At 52.0% G+C, this 27,498-nt stretch overlaps 1 protein-coding gene across 1 annotated transcript in view; it reads left to right on the forward strand.

The window, feature by feature from the left end:
- BLM (BLM RecQ like helicase) overlaps nucleotides 1–27,498 on the forward strand; it is a 31,519-nt gene that overhangs the window by 555 nt on the left and 3,466 nt on the right. The window contains exons 2-19 of the mRNA XM_068143622.1: nucleotides 553–1,265; nucleotides 3,782–3,968; nucleotides 4,707–4,828; nucleotides 8,281–8,413; nucleotides 9,999–10,717; nucleotides 12,035–12,211; nucleotides 12,925–13,043; nucleotides 15,467–15,580; nucleotides 16,999–17,097; nucleotides 17,180–17,328; nucleotides 18,082–18,188; nucleotides 19,133–19,293; nucleotides 20,080–20,275; nucleotides 21,238–21,428; nucleotides 23,364–23,508; nucleotides 25,008–25,207; nucleotides 26,314–26,506; nucleotides 26,674–26,796. Coding sequence (XP_067999723.1) covers nucleotides 553–1,265; nucleotides 3,782–3,968; nucleotides 4,707–4,828; nucleotides 8,281–8,413; nucleotides 9,999–10,717; nucleotides 12,035–12,211; nucleotides 12,925–13,043; nucleotides 15,467–15,580; nucleotides 16,999–17,097; nucleotides 17,180–17,328; nucleotides 18,082–18,188; nucleotides 19,133–19,293; nucleotides 20,080–20,275; nucleotides 21,238–21,428; nucleotides 23,364–23,508; nucleotides 25,008–25,207; nucleotides 26,314–26,506; nucleotides 26,674–26,796 — 3,848 coding nt within the window. The remainder of the gene's footprint in view (nucleotides 1–552; nucleotides 1,266–3,781; nucleotides 3,969–4,706; nucleotides 4,829–8,280; nucleotides 8,414–9,998; nucleotides 10,718–12,034; nucleotides 12,212–12,924; nucleotides 13,044–15,466; nucleotides 15,581–16,998; nucleotides 17,098–17,179; nucleotides 17,329–18,081; nucleotides 18,189–19,132; nucleotides 19,294–20,079; nucleotides 20,276–21,237; nucleotides 21,429–23,363; nucleotides 23,509–25,007; nucleotides 25,208–26,313; nucleotides 26,507–26,673; nucleotides 26,797–27,498) is intronic.

Here is a 27,498-nt window from a genome sequence, read left to right on the forward strand (position 1 = left end):
CCAGGCATGGGGCATCTCCCACCTCTCTGGGCAGCCCCAGGGTTGAACATTTCTTCCTTCTCTTCAATCTGAATCTCCTTTAGTTCAAGCTATTACCCCTTGTCCTGTCACAACAGGTCCTGCTCAAAAAACTGCCCCTCAGATTTCTGATCAGCTTCTTTAAGCACTGAAAGGCCACCAGAAGGTCTCCCTGGAGCCTTCTCCAGGCTGAACAAGCCCAACTCTCTCAGCCTGGCCTCACAGCAGAGGGCTTCCAGCCCTCCCAGCATTGCTGTGGCCTCCTCTGGCCCTGCTCCAACAGGTCCATGTTTGTGGGGTGCTGAGCACTCCAGAGCTGGCCCCAGCCCTGCAGGTGGGGTTCAGGCAGAGCAGAGCAGAGGGGCAGAATCCCCTCCCTGGCCCTGCTGCCCGTGCTGCTGGGGATACAGGGCTCAGAAAGATTTGTGACCTACATTATTATTCTTAAAACTATTTAATTTTCTTTCCCCTTCAAATTTTAGTGTATTAATGATGCTGGCTTTTCTTAATAGTATTTGTCCTGTGTCTTTCCAGGGGCTTTACATTCAAGAAGCCTTCTCTGTCAACCACCTTGCCCAGGGAGTCTTGGAGCCTCCCTGTCACCTCTGCATTAAGGGATAAGGATGTGAACAGTTCCCTGTCTGCACTCAGCTCACCCCTCCCTGTCTCCAAGGAGAAGAAAACACCAGTCCAGGATGTAATTCCAGCAGCAGCAGCAGCCAGCCCCCATGGCATCAAGCCAACTGCTGCCAGCCCCAGCCCAACGCTTGGCAGGTCCCAGGAGGTGTCGAAGGGCCAGGTGCCCCCTGTAAGCAGGACTGTGAGCAAGGGCCTGCAGGGTGCTCCCAGCCCTGCACCCAGCCCTGTCATTGCCATTGAGGATGAGTGGGATGACATTGATGACTTTGACTTGTCAAGAGCTGAGAAGTACTGCAGGCCACCGGTCCTGTCCCCCAGAGGGCAGCAGGTCTCCCGTGCGGCCCCCCAGAGGTCAGACCCCCTGCTGGACAAGACACCTGGCTCTCCTGGCCCCCTGGGAGGTGCCCAGGGTGCCAAGGAGTGTGAGGAGACCTCACCAGAGGCTGAGCAGCAGCCCTCCTCCCAGCAATCTGTGATCTGCATCGAGGATGCAGCTCCTGAGGATGCAGCTCCCTGCCACAGTGACAGGGCTGTGGGTGGGAAGGACCTTTGGCAGGATTCAGATGCTGATGTGATTTGGGATGATGAGAGGGAGGAGACCCACCCAGGTAATGATTTATTTGAACATACCAGTGAGCTAGGTGAAAACATGCTGGGGTTTGCACACTGAGGGCCTGGTTTTCCAGGAGCCAGAGACAGCTGTGTGCTGGTATTTAATATACAGCTGTGGGGACAAGGATTTCATTGGGGTCATCCCAGGGACAGTGAAGGGTTGGGCTCTCCTCAGTGGTGCCCAGGGACAGGACAAAGGGCAGTGGGCACAAACTGGAAGCCAGGAGGTTCCATCTGAACAGGGGGAGGAAATTCTTTGGTGTGAGGGTGCTGGAGCCCTGGAGCAGGCTGCCCAGAGAGGTTGTGGTGTCTCCTTCTCTGGAGAGCTTCCAACCCCCCCTGGCCATTGTGATACTGGGCAAGCTGCTGTGGGTGCCCCTGCTTGAGCAGGGGGGTTGGACTGGGTGATCCCCAGAGGTCCCTTCCAACCTCCACCATGCTGGGATTTGGGGATTCTGTGATTCTATGCTGAATGTAAATGACAGAAATAATATCTGTAGTAATGCAGATTCATAGAGTGCCTTGGGCTGGAAGGGACTTCTGGAGATCATCTACTTCCAACCCCCCTGTTGTGGGCATAAATCAATTAATTTTCAAACAAAGAGGAAAAAAACCCCTCCCCCAAACCCCTCCAACCTTGACTTATGACCCAAAAGTTGCTGACTCAGGCAGAGTGCTCCCCTGGCAGCTGTGTGCTGCACACAGCTGCTCTTTTCTGAGCCACAGAGTCAAAGATCATCGAGTCCAAGCTCTCACTACAGACCTCCTGACTAAACCATGGCACCAAGTGCCACCTCCAATCCCTTCTTGAACACCTCCAGGGATGGTGACTCCACCACCTCCCTGGGCAGCACATTCCAATGGCTAACAACTCTCTCTGGGAAGAACTTTCTCCTCACCTCCAGCCTAAACCTCCCCTGGTGCAGCTTGAGACTGTGTCCTCTTGTTCTGGTGCTGGTTGCTTGAGAGAAGAGACCAACCCCCTCACCTGTTATTTATTTGTTTATTCATCTGAGCAGTGCTCTGTGGTGCTGCCTAAGTGGATTTGTGAGCTGCCTTTTGCTTACTGAGAGTATTTTGTTCCTTTCCCCCCCACTCCCTCTTCATGGAATGAATTTTAATGTATTAATAACATTGACCTTTCTCAGCAGGGTTTGTCTTAGTGGTGTCCCCCAGGGATCAGTGCTGGGCCCCATCCTCTTCAACATCTTCATTGATGATCTGGATGAGGGGGTTGAGTCAGTCAGCAGCAGATTTGCAGGTGACACCAAGTTGGGAGCAGATGTTGGTCAGTCAGAGGGCAGAAGGGCTCTGCAGAGGGACCTTGCCAGGCTGGAGAGATGGGCAGAGTCCAACAGGATGGCATTCAACAAGTCCAAGTGCCAGGGGCTGCACTTTGGCCACAGCAACCCCATGAAGAGCTACAGGCTGGGGTCAGAGGGGCTGGAGAGCTGCCAAACAGAGAGGGACCTGGGGGTGCTGATTGACAGCTGCCTGAACATGAGCCAGCAGCGTGCCCAGGTGGCCAAGAAGGCCAATGGCATCCTGGCCTGCATCAGGAACAGTGTGGCCAGCAGGAGCAGGGAAGTCATTGTGCCCCTGTACTCTGCACTGGTTAGGCCACACCTTGAGTCCTGTGTCCAGTTCTGGGCCCCTCAGTTTAAGAAGGACATTGAGACACTTGAATGTGTCCAGAGAAGGGCAACAAGGCTGGGGAGAGGCCTTGAGCACAGCCCTGTGAGGAGAGGCTGAGGGAGCTGGGGTTGTTTAGCCTGGAGAAGAGGAGGCTCAGGGGAGACCTCATTGCCCTCTACAACTACCTGAAGGGAGGCTGTAGCCAGGAAGGGGTTGGTCTCTTCTCCCAGGCAGCCAGCACCAGAACAAGAGGACACAGTCTCAAGCTGTGCCAGGGGAAGTTTAGGCTTGAGGTGAGGAGAAAGTTCTTCACAGCAAGAGAGATTGGCCGTTGGAATGGGCTGCCCAGGGAGGTGGTGGAGTCACCATCCCTGGAGGTGTTCAAGAGGGGATTGGATGTGGCACTTGGTGCCATGGTCTAGTCATGAGGTCTGTGGTGACAGGTTGGACTTGGTGATCCTCAAGGTCTCTTCCAAGCTTGATCCTGTGAAATTGACCTTCTGATCCCAGTGCAGGGATGCTGCTGGCTGAGGGCTCTCAGCTCTTCTTCAGCTGGTGTTTAAAAAACATCACCTTAATATAACGTTCTTTATAGGGGGGGGAAAAAAGACCTTTTAAGGTTTTATCTTCTGACAGGGAAAGCTTTTTATAGACAGTCTGCAGAACCCTTCCACTCAGAAGGGGCTTGGTGGGGGTTTGTCTGGTGTTTTGATGGAGGAGAAAAAGGGAGCCCTGAGAGCTCTCTTTGTCCTTAACCACTGTCTTCAAAGAGTCTTTTGTCTTCTGGCTGGGGACTTTTTTTGCCCTTGATCTACACCAGAATGAGCTTACATTCTTGGTTTTTTTTTGCCCAGAAATTCCTCCTCTTCTTTTTCAGGTGCTGCCAGAAGTGGTGAGAAGCAGGAGCTGTGCAGTGAGGAAAGGCAAAGCCCCCCGGAGCTGGCTGGGGCTGACCCCGAGCCGTTCGCGGGCGCAGAGCTGGCAGACGATGATCTCCTGGATGTCGTTCCCCCTTCCCCTGAAGAGGAGCTGCCTCCCTTCTCACCCTCTGGGAGAAGCATGAGGTGAAACAGAGTTCACTGATAAAGCTGTTTGTCTTCTAAAAGTGCCCCCCCCCCCCCCAAAGTCTGACATGGTGTTTGCTGAGGAGCTCAGGACTGGGCTGGCTGTGTCTGGCAGGTCAGCAGTTGTCAGCTGCTCTCAGCTTCTTCTCCTGCCCGGGGCTCAAGGTGGGCTTTGCTTCACAGAATGCTGAATGATCTTCCCTTTCACAAGGGGAAAAAATGATTGAAGCAAGACTGCATGTTGGCACAGGGTGGGGGGCAAACTGCTGGGCTTTTCATGGAATCCCAGGCTGCTTTGGGTGGGAAGAGATCTTTCAAGCTCATCCAGGCCAAACCCCTGCAGCCAGCAGGGACCTCAGCAACTAGAGCAGGCTGCTCAGAGCCCCAAACAACCTGAGCTGGCAGTGGTTCCAAGGATGGGGCAGCTCCCACCTTTCTGGGCAACCTGTTCCAGGGTCTCACCACCCTTAGGGTGAAACATTTTTCCCTTCTGCAGTCTGAATCTCCCTCTGTTAGTTCAAACCCTCACCCCTTGTCCTCTCACAACAGGCCCAGCTCTAAAATCTGTCCCCAGCTTTCTGATTGGCCTCTTGAAGTCCTGACAGGTCACCAGAAGGTCTCCCTGGAGCCTTCTCCTCTCCAGGCTGAACAACCCCTGCTGTTACTCTGTTCCACTGACATGGCAGTGCCTTGACTTGCAGGCAGCTCTGTTTTAATGCCTTTTCCCTTTGCTCCTAGTAACCTTTTCAGAGAGTCTCCTACTGGTGGAAGTTCCACAACTGCCAACAGCAAGTCCAGGCCTGGGAAGGTGGCCACCACACAGCCTGTCACTGCAAGTGACCCCAGTGCAGAGGATGCAGGTACACAAACCCTCTGTGCCTTGGTTTTGGGGATGCTTTGCAAGGCATTGTTCTCTGTGCAGCCCCTGCAGCCCCAGAGCACTGGCTAGCAGTGACAGGTGGGGACAAGAAGCAGGCACCGAGCCTCACACAGGGTTTCAGGCACTGTGCAGACTCAGGGGTGATGCCTGATCAGGCATTGGTGCAGACTCAGGGGTGATGCCTGATCAGGCACTGGTGCAGACTCAGGGGTGATGCCTGATCAGGCACTGGTGCAGACTCAGGGGTGATGCCTGATCAGGCACTGGTGCAGACTCAGGGGTGATGCCTGATCAGGCACTGGTGCAGACTCAGGGGTGATGCCTGATCAGGCATTGGTGCAGACTCAGGGGTGATGCCTGATGTGCAGACTCAGGGGTGATGCCTGATCAGGCACTGGTGCAGACTCAGGGGTGATGCCTGATGTGCAGACTCAGGGGTGATGCCTGATGTGCAGACTCAGGGGTGATGCCTGATCCCTCTTTGGCTTTGCCACTCTGGGATATGGCTCAGGTAGCTTTTCAGAGCTTAAAAGCACAGCCTGACCAAATCATTCCTGAAGCCATCCCACAGCACTGCAGGCTGGAGCCGTGCCAGTGCTTCCATTAGATCCCCACACAAACCTTTTTGGGACACACTGAGCTAAAATGTTTCTGAGTTTCCCCTTGGGACTGCAAAGTTGCCAAGGGGAGGTGTGGCACAGCCTGGGTGTGAGGCTGCAGGGTCAGACTGTCCCCTCAGGATACACAAAAATGTAGCTGATGGTGCTGTTCTGCAGGGTCTGTTTACAACCTGCTGCTGATAAAGGCCCAGGGCAGTGTGTTTGTGGTTGTATTCTAACCATGCTTGGTCTGGAAACCAGCTTAGTCAAGCTACTCCAGCCTGCAGCAAACTCTGGTCAGTGTGGACTGCTGGCTTGGTCAGAGGTGCTTCTGCTCCCCCTAAGTCAGAGTTAGGGAAGGAAAATGTGGAAGATATGTGTGCAAAAACATTTAGGCCTCTTGTGTGTCTGCAGGGCAGTGTTCAGTGGCTTATCCACTGCTGTGGCTACTTCCCTTACTCACAGAAACCTGAGAGTGTGACAAATCATAGAATCACTAAGGCTGGAAATGACAGTGAGGATCATCAAGTCCTCCCATAACCCAACTGGACCACAACCACTGAAGCACAACATCTACAGCTGCTTGAACATCTCTAGGGATGGTGATTCCACCACCTCCCTGGGCAGCCTGTTCCAGCCCCTCACCAGTCTCTCAGTAAAGAAGCTTTTCCTAATGTCCAATCTAAACCTCCCCTGGCACTACTCAAACCCATTTCCTCTTGTCCTGTTGCTGGCTGCCTGGGAGAAGAGACCAGCACCAGCCTCACTGCAGCCTCCTTCCAGGTAGCTGTAGAGAGCAGTAAGATCTCCCTTCAGCCTTCTCTTCTCTAGACTAAACCACCCCAGCTCCCTCAGCTGCTCCTCCTATGATGCTCTCCATTTCTCTTCTCTGGACATTCTCCAGCACCTCAATGTCTTTCCTATGCTGCAGTGCCCAGAACTGTTGCAGGACTCAAGCTGTGGCTTTACCAAGGCCAAGCACAGGGGCAGCCTCACTTTCAAGCAGCTGCTATTGGAATATAAGGAAGAACCTTAGAGCTGCCTTTTAATACCTGAAGAGAGCTACAGGAAGGCTGGAGAGTGATATTTTTTTTCCTGAGGGTGTCTAGCAATAGGGTGAGGAGGAATGGTTTGAAGCTGAGGGAAAGTAGGTTGAGACTGGATCTTAGGAAGAAGCTCTTGAGTATGAGGGTGGTGAGACACTGGAACAGGCTGCCCAGAGAGGCTATGGATGCCTCCTCCCTGGAGATGTTCAAGGCCAGGTGGGATGATGCCTTGGGCAACCAAGTCTAGTTAAGAGGTATCCCTGCCCATGGCAGGGGAGTTGGAGTAGATGATCTCTGAGGTCCCTTCCAACCCAAACCATTCTATGAACAGTTTTGGCTGTTGATGCAGGACTGTTCCAAGCTGAGCACCTGTTGGAACAAACCTGATGGCCTCTGGGGCACTGGGGTGGGTCAGTGCTGTTTGTGGGGTGGTAAAAAGGGAGGTGCTCAAGGCCAGAGTGGATGGGGCTTTGAGCAGCCTGGTCTGGTGAAAGATGACCCTGCCTGTGGCAGGCTTTGGAACTGGATGATCTTCAGGGTCCCTTACAACTCAAACCATTCTATGAATCTGTGAAAAATACAGATGAAGCCTCTTTATGCCTTGCCATCAGCAAAGGCTTCAGCACTTGCTCAGGCAGAATGTAGGCCAGGTCAATGCTCACCAGAAAATGCCAAGTGACCTGGAAAACGAAAACCATAGAAACCTGACTTGGAGTGCAAACAAGGGAACATTCTCTTGGCTTAGTTGCTTAGATATGAAAAATAGGATAGGATAGACCAGACCAGGTTGGAAGAGACCTTCAAGATCATCAAGTCCAGCCTATCATCCAACACCACCTAAACAACTAACCCATGGCACCAAGCACCCCATCCAGTCTCCTCCTGAACACCTCCAGGGATGGTGACTCCACCACCTCCCTGGGCAGCACATTCCAATGGCTAACAACTCTCTCAGTGAAGAACTTTCTCCTCACCTCAAGCCTAAACTTCCCCTGGTGCAGCTTGAGACTGTGTCCTCTTGTTCTGGTGCTGGTTGCCTGGGAGAAGAGACCAACCTCTGCCTGTCTACAACCTCCCTTCAGGTAGTTGTAGAGAGCAATAAGGTCACCCCTGAGCCTCCTCTTCTCCAGGCTAAGCAACCCCAGCTTCCTCAGCCTCTCCTCACAGGCCTTGTGTTCCAAACCCCTCACCAACTTTGTTGCCCCAGTCCTGCTTCGTGTCCTGGTCCCAGCTGGAGCTTCAGTTCTGACAGAAAGGACCTTCATGACCATCTGTAGTGTGCTTAAAGATAGTTAGGTTTTCTGTTTGACCATCACCCCCCTCCCTGGCCCCAGCAGCTTGAGGTCTGGTGAGGTTCAATGGCAAAATCCAGACGGTTTGGAGCTGTACCCAGTGTGGAAGGGGAGGGGATGAGGTGCCAAGTGCTGACTTCCACCTCTGGCAGGGTCTTTAGGGCCCTTCCCAGACTAGAAGTGCAACGTTTTGGTAAAAGGTGTTTGGGAAAGGGCAGCTTGGACTAAGCCAGGCGTGTGAAGTTGAGTGCTTGGGGCAGTAAGTTTGAAAGAACTGTGGTGGGGTTTGGGTAATGGAGAGAAGGGTAGCTAGAAGGGTCAAAAGATGCAGAGCAGGTGAGTTTGTGCACACAGAATCAGAAGGGGCTGTTAAAAATAGGTGCAAAGTAAATCATGTAGACTTCTCTCCTGCTGTTTGCTGTGTTTGGGGGAAATGATATCCTCTTGTTAACAAAAATCCCCACTGCTGCCCACTAAACCTCCTCTGTCTGACAGGGAGAGCCTCACAGCTGGAGCAGCAGCTGTATGGTGTGATGGAGGAGATCTGCAAGCTGGTGGATGCCATCCCACTGTGTGAGCTTCAGGCTCTGTCCTGTGCCAAAGATCTTCTCCAGAAGCGAGAGCTCAGGTAAGGTCCCAGCAGCGGCAGCCTTCCACAGCGTGCTGCCTGCAGGGGTCCTCCCTGCACCAGAAACAGCATGCAGGAGGGCTTCAGAAAGCTTCCAATGAGTGATGGGATGAAAGGGAAAAGACCCCAGACTGCTGAAGGTGTGAGCAGTGTTCTGCCTGAGAAAGGATCCAGTCCCACGTTCAGGCTGAGGCACAGGAGTCCTGTGTCTGCTCTCCAGAGGTGACTAGCACCAGATGCCTCCAGTCAGGGGCAAGGTGATGTGACCTGCTGGGTGCACTCTGATTCCTCATAACCAGAGGCTTTAGAGGAGGCCCCAGGGAGACCTTCTGGTGGCCTTTCAGTGCTTCAAGGGACTGATCAGAAAGCTGGGGACAGCCTTCTGAGCAGGGCCTGTTGTGACAGGACAAGGGGGGGTGGTCTGAACTAAAGGAGGGAGATTCAGACTGGAGAGAAGGGAGAAATGTGTGACCCTGAGGGTGGTGAGAACCAGGCCCAGGAGGCTCCAGAGAGAGATCTTCTGGTGGCCTTTCAGTGCTTCAAGGGTCTGATCAGAAAGCTGGAGACAGCCTTCTGAGCAGGGTCTGTTGTGACAGGACAAGGGGGGATGGTCTGAACTAAAGGAGGGTCAGACTGAAGAGAAGGAAGAAATGTTTGACCCTGAGGGTGGTGAGAGCCAGGCCCAGGTTGCCCAGAGAGGTGTGAGCTGCCCCATCCCTGGAGCCATTGCAGGTCAGGTTGTCTGGGGCTCTGAGCAACCTGCTCTGGTTGCAGATCACAGAATCCTAAAGGTTGAAAAAGACTTCTAACGAAATCATCAAGTCCAAGCTTCAATGTCCCTGCTGACTGCAGGGGGTTGGATTGGATGAGCTTGGAAGGTCTCTTCCCACCCAAACCAGTCTGGGATTCCATGATGAATTCAGTATTCTCTGACACTCACTGTCAAGTGTCCACAGTGACTCTGACTTCTGATACCCACATCCTTGTCATCTTTCCATGGCTGCTGCACTCTGTTGCTCTACCCTCTGTGAGACCCTGACCTAAACCAGACAGACTGGTGAGAGCTGGGAGTTTGGTTGGGTTTATTGTCTTCCCTGGGCTGGGACCATGTGAGAATTTCTGAAGGGTCTCAGCAAAGCTAATGGATTGCATTTCCTTTTGTGACTGCAGTCAGGCAGTCCTTGGGAGGTAGAGAAACACACAGCTGGGTCAAGGATGCTTTCAATTTGTCCACTTCAGGTTTGTGCCTCTAAAGACTAATTTTGATTTGTTAGTTGGTGGGGGTTGGTTTTGATGCTGCACCTCACCTTGCCTCTATCAGTTCCTTGCTGCTGGGCATTCCTTTAGTTGATGTCTGCAGGGAAGCCACAACCACCTGGGAGTCATTTGGCTCAGCTGAGGGCTGGGTTTATTCTCTCTGCCCTGGATTTGCTGGAAATGTTCTTAAACTAGTGGCCACAGAATGCCCACCACCACCACATGTCAGTGTTTGAGCAGGAGGGAGACAAAACTGTTCCATGGGTGCTCTAGAAGTCATTGCTTGTGGCTAAATATGCTTTCTCCTTCTTCCTCCCACCTCTGCCAGGAGAAAATTGCTGGCTGGTTCTGCCACCTTGAACAAAAGCAGCACAAAGATTTTCCCCAGGAAGGGAGCTGTGGAGCAGAGCCCTCTCCCCTGTCCCAGTCCTGCTTCCTGTCCTGGTCCCAGCTGGAGCTTCAGTTCTGACAGAAACTCACCCAAGACCACCAACCTGCTTTCTGGGACTCCTAATGCAAGCAGTTCTTCTACCCAGAAGAATCAAACTTTGGGCAGCTCTCATGCTTCAGAGCCAGGTGTGGAGGGGATTCCCTGCCCAGGAACCTCAGCAGTGCCTTCTCCCAGGGGCAATGGCACAGGGAGGGCTTCCCTCAGCCTCCACTCCCAGACATCCTTCAACAGCAGCTGGAGTGAGAAACCAGGGGTGAGGAGCACTGGGAACCATCATCTGCTGGAGAGGCCCCTGACCAGCACAGCTCTGAGAGCTCCAAGCAGAGCTCCTGCTGGCCCTCCTGCAGAGGACACTCAGGCTGTGAATGATGCAGACCTTGACCTTGATCACTTTGATATTGATGATTTTGATGAGGACTGGGAGGACCTGGTGAAAGTGTCAGCACCTGAGACACCTTCCTACCAGCCCATCAGGGAAGGGCCACCAGCCAAGTCACTCCTGTCAAAGATCATGTCCAGAGCCAAAGGACCTGCTGCTGTATCCAGTCCTGCTGCTCCAAAATCAGCCTCCTCCATGGCAGCCAAGAACCCTTCAGGTGAATCATGCTCCTGAGGATCACTGCTTTCCCTTCTCCAGTTCTTACTCACTTCTAAACCTAAGACCATCAATGCCTTTTGCTTCTGTGGCCTTTCCTTCTGGTTTTCCTTTCCAAAGCCATCTTCTGGGGTTCTTTTTCCCTCCAAGGGATGCCCAATATCTTGAGTGTTTGTTTGCTTGTTCTGCAGGTTGCAGGCTGCTGGGAAGCTGCTAACATTGGGAACTAGAATGTTTCTGTGCTCTAATTAGTTCTGCAGTTTTTCATTCAAAGGTGTAGAAAGGTGTTCAAGGCCAGTTTGGATGAGGCCTCGAGCAGCCTGGTCCAGTGGGAGGTGTCCCTGCCCATGGCAGGGGGTTAGGGCTGGATGATCCTCAAGGTCCCTCTAACTGAAACCATTCTATGACTCTATGAACACTTTCAGCTGTTGATGCAAAGCTGTTCCAAACTGGGCACTTTTTGGAGCATACCTGATGGCCTCTGGGGCACTGGGGTGGGGCAGTGTTGTTTGTGGGGTGGTAAAAGGGAGGTGACAGTGTTTCATCAGCTTCTCTGCCACTGGTTCACTACCACCTGCTGTTGGGTCCCCATGAATGAAGAGACTCTTCATAGTGGTTTGTGGCAGAGGTGGAGCTGGTTGAGCGGTCTGGAGAACAGGGCTGGTGAGGAGCAGCTGAGGGACCTGGGATTGTTCAGCCTGGAGAAAAGGAGCTGAGGGGAAACCTTCTGGCTCTCTACAACTACCTGAAAGGAGGCTGGAGCCAGGTTGAGGTCAGCCTTCTCCCAAGGAACAAGTGACAAGACAAGAGGAAACAGCCTCAAGTTGCAGCAGAGGAGGTTTAGGTTGGACATGAGGAACAATTTCTTCATGGAAAGGGTTGCAAAGGCCTGGCCCAGGCTGCCCAGGGCAGTGGTGGAGTCCCCATCCCTGAAGGGGTTTCAAAGCCATGGAGATGTGGTGCTGAAGGACATAGTTTGGTGGTGACCTGGCAGTGCTGGGGTAACAGTTGGACTTGAGGACCTTGGAGGCCTCTTCCTGCAGCCACAGTCCCATGGCTCTATGCAGTCTGTCAGGGCAGGACTCTGTTCTGCAGTCATTGCTCCTTCCCAGAGGTCTTCCTGTGATCAGATTCCTCACTTCAGCTGCTCTTGAATTCCAGATGAATGCAGTGTGTTGTTTTTGCTCTAGCAAGCCCTGATCTGAGTTTGGAAGGTTTGAAGGGTTGGAGTAGTGGTGGAGCCATGTGTTGTGGTGAGGCAGGAGGGGTAGCCCAGCCTCTTCTCACCTACCCTATGTCCATTTTCCTTCTCTGCCAGACCCACCAGCCAACAACCCTGCACTGGAGCGGTTCAGGGGCATGAAGTTCTCCCACTCTGAGGAAATGATGACTGTGTTTCACAAGAAGTTTGGTTTGCACTGCTTCAGGACAAACCAGCTGGAGGCCATCAATGCTGCTCTGCTGGGTGAAGACTGCTTCATCTTAATGCCCACTGGTAGGTGCCTGCACACCTCACACAGCTGCAGGCTTTGGAACTCTGGCTCCTGCTTGGCAAATAAAGATCTGGAGCTCTGTTTTCCTCTCTTGTCTTTGTGGAGATGGAGACAATTGAACTGATGGAGCATGGCCAGAGAAGGGCAGCAATGCCTGGGAAGGGTCTAGAGAATAGGTCTGGTGAGGAGCAGCTGAAGTAATTGGGGTTGTTCAGCCTGGAGAAAAGGAGGCTGAAGGGAGACCTCAAGTTGCTCCAGGGGAGGTTTAAGTTTGGACATAAGGAAAAATTTCTGTGCTGCAGGAGTGGTCAGGTGTTGGAACAGGCTGCCCAGGGAGGTGGTGGAGTCCCCATGCCTGGAGGTGCTCAGCAAACCTGTGGCCATGGCACTTGGGGCCAAGGTGGTGTTGGGTTGATGGTTGGAATTGATGATCCTAGAGGCCTTTTCCAACCCAATCAGTTCTCTGATTCAATGACACTGTTCTGCTTGAGTTCTGTGGCTGCAGGATGTGCGGGGTGTTTGGTGTGCTGAGAATGAGGGGAGGGAATTCCTGCCTTCTGCAGCATTTCCCTCCTAGGTCAGGGAGAAGTTCACTGCTTCTGAAAGGGCTGTAAAGTAAGGAGGAAGAAATAGGTCTCCCCCTCCTCTTGCTCCTTCTCTGTCTCCCTTTCCTCTCAATGTCTAATGCTTGTTGTCTCCTGTTCAATTCCTGCAGGTGGTGGCAAAAGCCTTTGCTACCAGTTACCAGCCTGTGTCTCTGCTGGAGTCACCATTGTCATCTCCCCACTGAGGTCACTGATCATAGACCAGGTGCAGAAGCTGAAGACTTTAGATGTAAGTTCAAAGAGCTTCATTTAGTTAAAACTGCTGACAAGGGAATGCTGAACCTGAATTTTTAAGGGAAGTCTCATGGCTCTCAGATGCAGACTGCAAACTGGATTGGATGGACACTGAAAAAGGCTCCCAAGGTTATGGAGGAAGAGCTAAATTAGATGAATTACAAGATCCTGGCAGCCAAACTGCTGAATTTATGGCTGCCCATGCCTGTTTGTTACTGGAGCTTAGTTTCAAGTACAGATGCCTGGTTCTTAGAGCCTGAGAGCTGCCTTCAGACACTGGAGCAGCAGAAATGAGAGCCAGGCGAGTTCTGGAGATGCTTCTGGGGGAGCACCACAGCAATGCCAGCACAGAAGATGAGTGTCCTTCAGGCTGGGCACTAAAGAGCTGCTTTTCCCTCAGGGAAGGATCTTTTTCCCCCTTAGTGTGATATTGAGATGAAGAGAGCAGGGAAACAAAGGTGGAAAACACATTTTAGGGCAAAAATGCTTGACAGGGTGCCAGGCCAGCTCATTTCTACTAGGCTATCACCTGGAAAGGTTGGACCAGATGAGCCTTGGGGTCCCTGCTGACCTGGCATTGTGTGATGCTGTGAAGAATAGAGATGTCTGGGGGAATCAGACCCAAAGGACTATGATGCAGGGTTGTGAAGCTCAGACAAATCCTTCTCCCCCTCAAGTTTTTGACAGTCTCACTGGTCAGGGCCCTCAAACAGTTCCCAGTACCCAGGGACTTGCAGAAGGCTGTGCTTTGGCCACACTTTCCACTCATTTGGTGCTGTGGGGTGCCCTGGCTGTTTGAACTGGCTCCCTGGCTCCTGGGGATTTGCAGCTGCAGCAGGAATGTCTTCTGCAGAGCTGCAGCTGCCTCTTGGAGAAGGAGATGAGCAGGCAGAAGTGGCTCTGAGGTGTGACCTGTTCTCACACTGGTCTGTCCTTAGGATCCAATCCTGTTGTAACCATGCAGCAGGAAGAGTGACCTGGGTAAGGAAATGGCTCAATGGTACCCTCAAAGAGTTGTGATCAACAGCAACATGTCCAGGTGGAGACCAGTGACAAGGGACATCCCTCAGGGGTCTGTCCTGGGTCCAGTGCTGTTTAACATCTTTGACAGTGACAATGAGTGCACCCTCAGCAGTGCACTGATGACACCAAGCTGTGTGGTGTACAGGACCCACTTGAGGGAAGGGATCCATCCAGAAGGATCTTGACAGGCTTGAGTAGTGGGGGCCAGTGCAAACTGCAGGAGGTTCAGTGAGGTCAAATGCAAGGTCCTGCAGCTGGGTTGGGCCAGTCCCAGGCACAAATCCAGGCTGGGTGCAGATTGGCTTGAGAGTAGCTCTGAAGAGACTTGGGGGTGTTGGTTGATGAGAAGCTCCCCCTGAGCCAGCAGTGCCCTCATGCAGCCCAGAAGGCAAATGGTGTGCTGGGCTGCATCAAGAGGAGTGTGGCCAGCAGGGCAAGAGAGGGGATTCTGCCCCTTGACTCTGCTCTTGTGAGACCCCACCTCAACTACTGCATCCAGTTCATAGAATCATAGCATCAGTAAGGTTGGAAAAGACCTCAAAGATCATCCAGTCCAACCTGTCACCCAACACCTCATGACTAAACCGTGGCACCAAGTGCCACCTCCAATCCCCTCTTGAACACCTCCAGGGATGGTGACTCCACCACCTCCCTGGGCAGCACATTCCAATGGCTAACAACTCTCTCAGTGAAGAACTTTCTCCTCACCTCCAGCCTAAACTTCCCCTGGCACAGCTTGAGACTGTGTCCTCTTGTTCTGGTGATGGTTGCCTGGGGGAAGAGACCAACCCCCACCTGGACACAACCTCCCTTCAGGTAGTTGTAGAGAGCAAGAAGGTCTCCTCTGAGCCCAGTCCTGGTGTCCCCAGCATAAGAAGGACACAGAGCTGTTGGAGCAAGTCCAGAGGAGGCCATAAAGGTGATCTAAGGGCTGGAGCACCTCTGCTATGAGGACAGGCTGAGGGAGCTGGGGTTGTTCAGCCTGGAGAAGAGAAGGCTGCAGCAGGGACCTTTATAGTTGGAGGAATCCTACAGAGAGACTTTTCATAAGGGTGTCAAGTGATGGGACAAGGGGAAACGGTTGGAAGCTGAGGGAGAGTGGGTTGAGACTGGATCTTAGGAAGAAGCTCTTCAATATGAGGCTGATGCAACAGGTTGCCCAGAGTGGTTTTGGATTAGCATGAGGAACATTCTGCCATGTCCACAGTAGGGAGGGTGTGTGTCAAAGCCTGTCTGCAGTTCCCCAAAGCAGCACTGAAAATGTTGTGTTTGAGAATGGCAAAAGCCTGCTCAGCACTCAGCCTTTATCTGCTTTCTGACCAGCTGTGGGACTCAGATTTGAAAAGGGTCTTCTGTCTTGCAGATATTAAGCCTTTCATTTTGCTCAAACTCTAGATTGCTGCAACATATCTGACTGGGGACAGAACAGATGCAGATGCCTCAAAGATCTACATGCAGCTGTCCAAAAAGGATCCTGTCATAAAGCTCCTCTACGTCACCCCGGAGAAGGTTTGTGTTTGATTGCATCAGGGAGGTGGCTGCGAGGTGTGGGAAAGGGAAGCCCTGGACTTAGAGCAGGCCTGTGGGGAAAGAAAAAGTGGGAAACATCTAATCAGAGAATCATAAAGCTGTTTGGGTTGGAAAAGCCCTCTAAGATCACCCAGTCCAACCATCAGCCCAACACCACCACAGCCATTAAACTGTGTCCCCAGGTGCCGTGGCCACATGTTTCTTGAACACCTCCAGGGGGAGTGACTCTGCCACCTCCTGTTTCTTAGGTACCCCAAGAAGCCTCTGTACAGATGTAACTGATCTCAGTCAGTGACTGAGGAGGGTGTCTGCACAACAGAAACAGCCACTGTGTGCCCAAGTGGCCAAAAACGCCACCAGCATCCTGGCTTGGATCAGCAATAGTGTGGCCAGCAGGAACAGGGCAGGGATTTTCCCCTGTCTCTGGTGAGGCCACAACTCAAATCCTGGAGTCAGTTTTGGGCCTCTCACTCCAAGAAGGACATTGGGGGCTGGTCCAGAGAAGGGCAGGTCCAGAGAAGGGCAATGAAGCTGGTGAAGGGTCTGAAGAATAGGTCTGGTGAGGAACAGCTCGGGGAGCTGGGGTTGTTCAGTTTGGAGAAGAGGAGGCTGAGGGGAGACCTCATTGCTCTCTACCACTACCTGAAAAGAGGTTAAAGCCAGGTGGGGCTTGGTCACTTCTCCCAAAGAACAAGAAACAGGACTAGAGGAAATGGCCTCAAGTTGTACCAGGGGAGGCTTAAGTTGGACATGAGGAATAATTTCTTGCCCTTGAGGTGTGTCAAGGCCTGGCCCAGGCCGCCCAGGGCAGTGATGGAGTCCCTATCCCTGGAGGAGTTTGAAAGCTGTGGGGATGTACTGAGGGACACAGTTTGGTGGTGACCTGGCAGTGCTGGGGGAATGGTTGGATTCCAACCCAAAACACTCTGTGATTCCCTGAAGCCCTTGGAACACCTCCTGCCCATCCGTTTGGGGCTGTCTCACTGAGTTTCTGTGGCCAGCTGCTGTTAGAACCTGACAGCCCAGGGAGAAGCAGGAAGCTGTCAGGATCACAGATGATGGTCAGACGATTGCCTCGAGCTTAATTCCAGGCTGCCTTTGAAACTGTCCTTCCACAAGAGCTCTCTAGGTGGGGACTGTCTCCCGTAGTGATGTTTCTTTCCTCAGCATTGACTTCCACGACTTAGGTCATTGAAACGCCCCTGCAGTGATCCCGCCCTGGCTGCTTCCTTGTCAACTAATACAAAGCTGATTGGCATCTTCCCTGTGCTGCAGGCTTTACCTGTGCACTCCTGCTGAACTCTGCTGTACAGGACAGTGGTGGTGGTGTCCTTAGGTGGGGGTGACCCTTGGCTCTGTCGTTCACTTTCTAACGCTGCCGGTGGACGTGTCTCCAGGTCTGTGCCAGCAGCAGGCTGATGTCAGCCCTGGAAAACCTCTATGACAGGAAGCTCCTGGAACGTTTTGTCATCGATGAGGCCCACTGTGTCAGCCAGGTAAGGACCTGAATTTGGTGTTCAAGGTGGCCAAAGGCTTGGCTGGAGCTTCTTCCTCAGCTGAATGTCGTTCCTCACCCAGTGGGGCCACGATTTCCGACCCGACTACAAGCGGCTGAACGTCCTCCGCAAGAAGTTCCGCTCTGTCCCCATGATGGCTCTGACAGCCACTGCCAACCCCAGGGTGCAGAAGGACATCCAGAACCAGCTGGAGATGCTAAAGCCACAAGTGTAAGTTGCTCAGCAGGTTCCACAGTTCCTTTGGGCCACAGAAATTCTGAGGGGAGAAATCGCTTGAGCGAGGAGAGCGTTCCAGGCCCGTCTGAAATAATCAGCTGTGCCTGGTGGGGCAAGGAGGTGTGTGTGGGGTTAGTGTGAGCTGGCTGAGAAGTGTTAAAGGAAGGAGAATAACAGTTGCTCAGCTCTTCCTGGCATGATGGAGGAAGCTGCTTAATACAAAATAACATCAGAAGCTCTTGTGGCTGATAAAATGTCCAAGTTGGATTTAGGGCTTTTCAGGAGACCCCTGGAGACAGGCAGGAGCTGGAAGTGTTTTAACTGGCACTGGCAGGACCAGAGACAATGAGGCACCCACCACTGGGCCTGGCTTGTAGTCATTCCACTTTACATGATGGGAACAGGAAAGCCTCAGTCTTGAGGAATTTCTTCTTTTAGGAATGGGGCTTAAGGAGGGAGGTGATGCTGTGTGGTGCAGATGTCATCAGTCAGGTGTGGATGCCAGTGTTCACCAGGGCAATTGACAAGCAAATCTTGGAGCTTTGGTTTTTCCACAGCCACAGGAAAAAGGCAGGAGTTTTGGCCCCAAAATGAGGGCAGTGTCACTACTCCATGGAGCAGTAACTCCTTTGGCAGGTTGTGCAGGACAAGAAGCAGTTTGAGACATTCCAGACAATACTGGAGCTTGTTGGAAGGAAGCACTGAACCCAAAAAGCTGATCAGAACCCATGAACTGTCCTCTTCTAGGTTTACAATGAGCTTCAACAGGCATAACTTGAAATATGATGTGCTGCCCAAGAAGCCAAAGAAGGTGGCAATGGATTGCTTGGAATGGATCAAAAAGTATCACCCACGTGAGTCCAGAGCAGCAGGGCATGCAGGCATTTGTTCTTAGGCAGGAAAAGCTTCTGGGATGCTCTAAAAAACCCCAATTTGTGTCTTCCTGCAAGCCACTGATACACTTACATACAGGCAGCATGCTGCCCAGAGAGCTGGGAGCTGCCCTATCCCTGGAGCCACTGCAGGTCAGGTTGGTTGGGGCTCTGAGCAACCTGCTGTAGTTGCAGCTGTCCCTGCAGGGGGGTTGGACTGGGTGAGCTTTGAAGGTCCCTTCCCACCCAAACCAGCCTGGGATTCTGTGATTTACAAGAAGAACATATTGGAGACAAAATGGTGGTGTTGAGAGTGGGAAGCAGATGGAGAACTAAATGATGCTCAGGCTCTGGAGTAATTGTCCTGGAGCTTGCCAGACCTTTTAGCATTGTGTCTTCAGAGTATAAAGGTCATCTAATGCCTTAATTGTTTAATTCTGTCATCTCCTGATCTATCATAGTATCATAGTGGCTCCCCTTGATGATATCATCAGAGATTCTTACCTTTCCAGGCTCACTTTTGGAGCCCTGCAGCTCCTGCTGCTGGAAGCTGACTGCACCAAGCTCCCTTCAGAGCTTCTCAGTGCTGTAACCTCACCTATCATCAACTAAACCACTCTGGCTCTTGATTCATGCACTTCTTGACTCATGTATTTTAGATCCTAAGATTGCAGAGCAGGAAAACTTCTTGCTTCCACCTCCCCAAAACCACAGCAAATTGGGTGAGGAGAAGCTAACAAAACCATCTGATGTTAATCAAATTACTCAAGCAGTCAGTTTTTGCTTCCCAGCCTCTCCCTGCTGGAATTGCCAGGTCTGGCTGCTAAGCAAGGGAAAGGGACTGAAGCTGTGGCACTGGGTTTGAGTTGGGGTTTGGTTTGGTTTGGTTCTGACATGTAGCAGCCTTTTCTTTTCTGTCTTTGCAGATGACTCTGGGATAATTTACTGCCTCTCACGTCATGAGTGTGACACAACAGCAGCTATCCTGCAGAAGGAAGGTCTGGCTGCCCTTGCCTACCATGCTGGCCTCACTGACTCCAACAGAGATCTGGTGCAGAAGAAGTGGATTAATCAAGAAGGATGTCAGGTATGAGAATAGAGAACAGAATTCAGAGCATTTTGAGCCCTCTTGTTCCAGGAACTGAAAGCAAAGTTGTGTTGTGTTGCTCCCAAATGGCTGTAGGACTAAACCAAACAGATCCCCAAATCCCCAGCCTGGTGGGGTTGGAAGGGACCTCTGGAGATCACCCAGTCCAACCTCCTTGCTAAAGCAGGGCACCCACAGCAGCTTGTCCAGGATCACAATGGCCAGGTGGGTTTGGAAGCTCTCCAGAGGAGATTCCACAACCTCTCTGGGCAGCCTCGTCCAGCATCCTCACACCAGAGAAGTTTACTCTCATGGGAGAACCTCCTGGGTTCCAGTCTGTGCCCAATGTCCCTCATCCTGTCACTGGGCACCACTGAGAAGAGTCTGGCCCCATCCTCTTGCCCCCCACCCTTTAGTTCTTGCTGAGCCTTTGGAAGATGCCCTTGGATCTGCCACAGGACACAAACCATCTCCTCATGGTGGGACTTACAGATCAAAGGCTGCAGCACTGCACCAGGGCATGGTACCCCAGGAGGAAGGAACTGAGCAGCACCAGGCTTCTGAAACAGCTTGACACACCCTGCTCAGCTGTACATTGAGACTCACATCCAGAGTGCTCCCTTGCTCTGGAGCAGCTCTCCCAAAGGAAGGGGTGCTTTTGCTGCTTTGTGCTCTTCCTGCAGGGTCACAGCTGAAATTGTGGGCTCTGCACAGCTCTGTCCCCTCCATCACAGCTGCTTGTGGTGCAGGAATAGCTTCCATAACCCTGGATGCTTTCCTTCCCAGGTTATATGTGCCACCATTGCCTTTGGAATGGGAATTGACAAGCCTGACGTGCGCTACGTGATCCACGCTTCCCTTCCCAAGTCCATAGAGGGCTACTACCAGGAGTCTGGCAGGGCTGGCAGAGATGGGGAGATGTCCCACTGCCTGCTCTTCTACAGCTACAGTGATGTCACCAGGCTCAGAAGGTTAATAATGAGTGAGTTCTCCTGGCTGTAACCTAATGGGGGCGGTCCTAGAGTCACCACTGGCCCTTGTTTTGGTTAGACCTGGAAGTGCCACAGATAGTGTGAGACTGCAGAGGTGACAGAGCTGCACCTCAATGGTTCTCTGTCATTTCAGACTTGGGGCACATAGTTTTAGTCCAAAATAGTTTGCTTCACACATCAATCTCTTGATTCTTATCCTAGTCTCATTCCCCTCCTTCCCCATCATCCTCATAATTTTTCCCCCCCTTCCCCATCATCCTCATCATTTTTCCCCCCCTTCCCCATCATCCTCATCATTTTCCCCCCCTTCCCCATCATCCTCATCATTTTTCCCCCCCTTCCCCATCATCATCATTTTTCCCCCCCTTCCCCATCATCATCATAATTTTCCCCCCCTTCCCCATCCCCATCATCATTTCCCCCCTTCCCCATCCCCATCATCATTTCCCCCCTTCCCCATCCCCATCATCATTCCCCCCCTTCCCCATCCCCATCATCATTCCCCCCCTTCCCCATCCCCATCATCATTTCCCCCCTTCCCCATCCCCATCATCATTTCCCCCCTTCCCCATCCCCATCATCATTTCCCCCCTTCCCCATCCCCATCATCATTTCCCCCCTTCCCCATCCCCATCATCATTTCCCCCCTTCCCCATCCCCATCATCATTTCCCCCCTTCCCCATCCCCATCATCATTTCCCCCCTTCCCCATCCCCATCATCATTTCCCCCCTTCCCCATCCCCATCATCATTTCCCCCCTTCCCCATCCCCATCATCATTCCCCCCCCCCCCATTCCCTCTATCAAACTGTAGAGGTAAAATCTGCCCATGGTCAGTCCTACCCTAACCCTACCTATTTTGAAGCCCAGGAGCCTGTTGCATGTTGTCCCTCTGGTCTCAACCCCTGGCAGTGCAGACTTCACAACTGCAGGTGAATTTGTTGCATTTCAGTGGAGAAAGATGGGAACAGTCACAGCAGACAGACCCACTTCAACAACCTCTACAGCATGGTTCACTACTGTGAGAACGTGGTGGACTGCAGGAGGATCCAGCTTTTGGCCTACTTTGGGGAAACAAACTTTAATCCCACCTTCTGCAAAGATCACCCAGAGGTCATCTGTGATAACTGCAGTAGGAAGAAGGTACCAAAAAAAATCATCTCAAAGCTCTTATTGATGGTTATCAAAATGACTTTGCATTTAACTGCATTAAACTAAGGGTTCCATGGCATCTGGGGAGGCAAATGGAGAGGACAAGCAAGGTGCCCTGTGGGTTTGTGATGCTGAATTCTTTCATGGACTCACAGAATTGGTTGGGCTGGAAAAGGCTTTTTAAGATCACAGAATCACCAAGGTTGGAAGAGACCTCAAAGGTCATCAAGTCCAACCTGTCACTCAACACCTCCTGACTAAACCATGGCACCAAGTGCCACCTCCAGTCCCCTCTTCAACACCTCCAGGGATGGGGACTGCACCACCTCCCTGGGCAGCACATTCCAATGGCTAACAACTCTCTCTGGGAAGAACTTTCTCCTCACCTCCAGCCTAAATTTCCCCTGGCACAGCTTGATACTGTGTCCTCTTGTCCTGGTGCTGGTTGCCTGGGAGAATCAAGTCCAACCTGGGATCATCCAGTCCAACCATTAACACTGCCAAGTCCACTGCTAAGCCATGTTCCCAGAGTTTAACCTAGAGCAGAACTATACAGACAGTGTTAAGATGCTCCAGTTTCTGTCAGAGCAGGGCTAGTGAGGTGCAGGAATGTCCCTCAGTGTGGACTTTCTGGGTTTTGGAGCTTCCAGGAGGCAGGAGCTACTGTAAGGTCCCCATGAATGGCCCTGGGGAAATCCCTTCCATTGCCTGTTCTGATCTTCTCAGCTCTGTGCTGCCACGTGAAGGGATGAAGGCTGCTTGAGGTGGCCCCAAGATTAGGGTTTGTGCATCAAGGCTTGAAGCAATGAGTGGCATGAGCAGGAGCAGCAGAGAAGGTAGAGCAGATGAAGCAAACAGGGAGTGGTCTCTCCAACCAGATCAGTTTATACCTGCTGCTGCTTCTCAGTCCTGTTTAATCTCTGTAGCTGTGATTGTAAGAGATTTGGACTGGAATGAAGCACACCCAGGCCAGTCCCCTCCTCATGAATGCTGGAAGGGTAGCTTCAGCAGGATGCTTTCCAAACGATTTACCTTCATTGCCACCATTCACCCAGCAATCCTGCAGCTCACTCTAGGCAGTGCACAGATTATTCACATCAGGGTGGGGTGTGGCTGCAGGTTCCAGAGTGCTACCAAACCCACTGTAGGCACCCTCACTTAGAAAACCCCTGCTCCTCTGCTGGGAACAAGAGGAGTTCAGGACTGGAAAAAGCTCAGTGATGAAAACCAAGGCTGGCATCCTGGCCTGCATCAGGAACAGTGTGGCCAGCAGGAGCAGGGAGGTCATTCTGCCCCTGTATACTGCACTGGTTAGGCCACAGCTTGAGTACTGTGTCCAGTTCTGGGCCCCTCGGTTTAGGAAGGAGGTTGACTTGCTGGAACGAGTCCAGAGAAGAGCAACAAAGTTGGTGAGGGGTTTGGAACACAAGCCCTATGAGGAGAGGCTGAGGGAGCTGGGGTTGCTTAGCCTGGAGAAGAGGAGACTCAGGGGTGACCTTATCACTCTCTACAACTACCTGAAGGGAGGTTGTAGACAGGCAGTGGTTGGTCTCTTCTCCCAGGCAGCCAGTACCAGAACAAGAGGACACAGTCTCAGGCTGCGCCAGGGGAGGTTCAGGTTGGATGTTAGGAAGAAGTTCTATACAGAGAGAGTGATTGCCCATTGGAATGGGCTGCCCATGGAGGTGGTGGAGTCGCTGTCATTGGAGGTGTTCAGAAGGAGACTTGATGGGGTGCTTGGTGCCATGGGTTAGCTGTTTGGGTGGGTTGGATTGGTTGATGGGTTGGACATGATGATCTTGAAGGTCTCTTCCAACCTGGTTTGGTTTATTCTAAATAAAGGTTTATTCTAAATAAAGTTTATTCTAAGTTTGGGCCAGGGCACAACCACAGAAGGCTGTTTCCTAATCCAGTCTATCCTAACAGGATTACAGATCAAGGAATGTAACAGAGGAGGTGAAGAGCATCGTCAGGTTTGTGCAGGAGCACTGCGGGCAAGGACGAGGGAACGGGAGGAAACACACGGGGTCTGGGAGGTACACACTGAACATGATGGTGGACATCTTCCTGGGTAAGTGCTTCCACAAACAACACTGACATCACCTCCACAGAATCCCAGTGTGGTGGGGGTTGGAAGGGACCTCTGGAGATCATCCAGTCCCACCCTGCTGCTGAAACAGGGGCACCCACAGCAGCCTGCCCAGGATGGCAATGGCCAGGGGGGGTTGGAATCTTTCCAGAGAAGGAGATTCCACAACCTCTCTGGGCAGCCTGCTGCAGGCCTCCAGCACCCCCACACCAAAGTTTCTCCTCAACTTCAGGTGGTGCACAAATTCCTGACCAAGTACCAGGAGCTCTGTGCAGCACCAGAAGTGGTCTTAAAGATTTATTTGGCAAGATTCTTTCCAGGAATCTCTTGGTGGTAGATGGTGCAAAATACTCAAGACCAGCCAAAGCTTTTACCCATTTCCTAGATTCAGAGAGTGGTTTGGGCTGGCAGGGACTTTAGAGATCATCCAGTTCCAACATCTGCTATGGGCAGGGACCCCCTCCTCTAGACCAGGTTGCTGAAGGCCTCGTCCAACCTGGCCTTGTCAGGTTGTTACAGTGACAATATGAATTTTCTGGTGGTGCTTGGAGCTTCTGGTGCTTAAATGGGAGGGGATTTTTATGAGGAATACCCTTGGGAATCCCCTACAGGTCTGTAAGGACACAGGTAGGTGGGATTTAGTATCATAGTATCAGTCAGGGCTGGAAGGGACCACAAGGATCATCTAGGTCCAACTCCCCTGCCACAGGCAGGGACACCCCACACTAGATCAGCCTGGCCAGAGCCTCATCCAGCCTGGCCTTAAACACCTCCAGGGATGGGGCCTCAACCACCTCCCTGGACAACCTATTCCAGGGCTTCACCACTCTCATGGGGAAGAACCTCCTCCTCACCTCCAGCCTGAATCTCCCCACCTCCAGCTTCATTCCATTCCCCCTAGTCCTACAACTACCTGAGATCCTGAGCAGTCCCTCCCCAGCCTTCTTGTAGGCCCCCTTCAGATACTGGAAGGCCACAATTAGGTCACCTCAGAGCCTTCTCTTCTCCAGACTGAACAGCCCCAACTCCTTCAGTCTGCCCTCATAGCAGAGCAGCTCCAGCCCTCTGATCATCCTCATGGCCCTTCTCTGGACACCTTCCAGCACCTCCACATCCCTCTTGGAATAGGGGCTCCAGAACTGGAGGCAGTACTCCAGGTGAGGTCTCACCAGAGCTGAGCAGAGGGGGAGAATCACCTCCCTTGACCTGCTGGCCATACTTCTCCTGATGCAGCCCAGGATCTGATTGGCTTTCCAGGCTGCAAGTGCACATTGAGAGCTCCTGTTGAGCTTCTCCTCCACCAGCACCCCCAAGTCTCTCTCCTCTGGGCTGCTTTCCAGCCAGTCACTGCCCAGCCTGAATTTGTGTCTGGGATTGCCTCCACCCAGATGCAGGACCCTGCACTTGCTCTTGTTGAAGCTCATGAGGTTGGCTGGTGGTTGATTTCTGATGGCAGGCTAACTCTGGTTTCTGCTTCACAGGTAAAACCAGTGCCAAGATTCAGTCTGGAATATTTGGGAAGGGAGCTGCCTACTCCAGGCATAATGGTGAGAGGCTTTTCAGAAAACTGGTCTTGGACAAGATCCTGGATGAAGATTTGTACATCACAGCTAATGACCAGGCAGTGGCCTATGTGACCCTAGGAGAGAGAGCTCAGGCTGTGCTAGATGGAGCACTGCAGGTGTGTAACACTTTATTTTCTTATTGCTTTAAGCCACATGCTACAGCTTTCACACAGCAGATAGCCTAGGAGAGCTCAAACATCATTTCCCTACCAGCTGAAGTGCAGGAAATAATCTTTAGGAGATACAGGGAACAGAATCCAACCAGCATGATTTCCAGCCCAGCACTGTAATAATCCTAGAATGGTTTGGGTTGGAAGGGACCCTGAAGATCATTTGGTTCCAATTCCCATGCCATGGGCAAGGACACCTTCCACTAACCCAGGTTGCTCAGGGCCTCATCCTACCTGGCCTTGAACACCTCCAGGGAGGGGGCATCCTCAGCCTCCCTGAGCAACATACCTCAACCTCACAGTTGTGTTGTGAGGCAAAAGCTGAGCTAGAGAGGACTTGAGAGGATTAAACCCTTCTCTTCTCCCTCCCTCCCTCCATCTAATTCCAGCTTGACAGGAGAGGAAAGCTATGACCACCACAGAAAAAGCTAAGACAGAAAGGAACCAGCACCACCTTCTCCTGCATTTTCTGCTCTATTTTCTTTCCCCCAGTCATTGGGGAGCTCTGATGGAAAATGCACTTTGAGAAGGTCATGGAACCTGTTCCAGAACTGCCTCCTCTGCATTAGTGCTATTTGGAGAAGAGCAAAGCCCTCAGCACCAGGCCTAGTGACCTCTGTGACCTGGGTTCTCAGGATGTTCTCTCTGAGCTGTGTGCACTCTGCCAGATCTTTGCAGAAGCAGCTTAGGAGAGGCTGAGTAGCCTGGAAGAACAAATCATGTAAAGAGTGGATAAATGGGTTGGGGCTTTTTGGCCATCAAAGAGCACTTCTGATTTCCTTCACTGTTATTGACCAATCTTCTAAGGATGGCTCTGCAGAGGCTCTCCTGACAGCTGCTATTCACAGAATGCATTGGGTTGGAAGGGACCCTCCAAGGTCATCTTCTCCAACCCCCCTGCACTCAGCAGGGGACATCTCCAACTAGATCAGGGTGTTCAAGGCCCCGTTGAGTTTGACCTTGAATGTCTCCAGGGTTGGGGCCTCAACCACATTTCTGGGCAAGCTGTTCCAGCATTTCCAGCCCCTTATTTGATGAGGTTCTTTCAACAGGTGGAGTTCCACGAGACAGAAAGTGCCAGTGACATCAGAAAGCAGAGAGCTTCCATGGCAAAGATGTCCCAGCGGGAGGAGATGGTCAAAAAGTGCCTCGGGGAACTTACAGACACCTGCAAAACACTTGGGAAGGTCTTTGATGTGCACTACTTCAACATCTTCAGTACTTCAACTCTGAAGAAAATAGCAGGTGATGTCAGCCTCCTGCTCCTTGGCAGCAGGCTGTGGCTTTTGGTGCCCAGGGTGGCAGGAAAGGGCCTCCACAACGCTGCCCCACGACCTCTCCTCCCCCGCCCCCCCCCCAAAAAAAACTCCATTTCTTTTGCCCTGTCTGATTGGCATTGTGTCACTTCACAGAGACCCTGTCCTCAGATGTGGAGGTTTTACTGCAGATTGATGGGGTCACAGAAGACAAACTGGAAAAATATGGTGCAGAGATAATTAAAGTGATGGAGAAGTACTCAGAGTGGACCACACCAGGTATGCTTCGGTCTGTTTTGTACCTGAACCTCTGCTTTCCTCTTCAGTGCCCTTCCCTCCCCCTCTGCCAGAGGCTTCACTCAGAACTTACCTGGTTTTCAATACAAAGAACTAATTCTTGTACTTCAGTAATTGCCCCAATGGTAATTTAATGATTTGGGTAACTGCACATTTTCAGAACACACAAAGCTCTCTGCTATCAGAGAGTCACAGAATGCTATGGGTGGGAAGAGACCTTTCAAACTCATCCAGTCCAACCCCCTGCAGTCAGCAGGGACATCTGCCACCAGAGCAGGTTGCTAAGAGTCCCAAACAACCTGACCTGACCAGGCATGAGGCATCTTCTCCCTCTCTGGGCAACCTGGGCCAGGCTCTCTCCACCCTCACAGTGAAGAAGTATCTTCTTACTTGGCGAATTCACCATCTCTTTCAAAGGCCAAAACAGGAAAAGGAGGACAAAGCAGAATGCTCTGCCCCCATGAGTGAGTGGGATTTATGGAATGCTCTTAGTTAGAATGAGAATTCTGACCTCAAGAGTAAAGATTTTGGACCTCCTGAATATTTTCCCACAATGGGGTGCATTTGGCCAGGCAGAGAACCAGCAACTGCTGCTTTTCATTTGTCATTGTAACTGAGGGCAGCAAGTGCAGGTCTCCCTTGAGTAGCTCTTGCTCAGATGTGAGGAACCCTCAGAGCCAGCTC

This window comes from Melanerpes formicivorus, unplaced genomic scaffold, assembly GCF_026170545.1.
Source record: "Melanerpes formicivorus ecotype bairdi unplaced genomic scaffold, bMelFor1.0.p_v2 SCAF_10, whole genome shotgun sequence".
In the NCBI taxonomy this organism is placed as follows: Eukaryota; Metazoa; Chordata; class Aves; order Piciformes; family Picidae; genus Melanerpes; species Melanerpes formicivorus.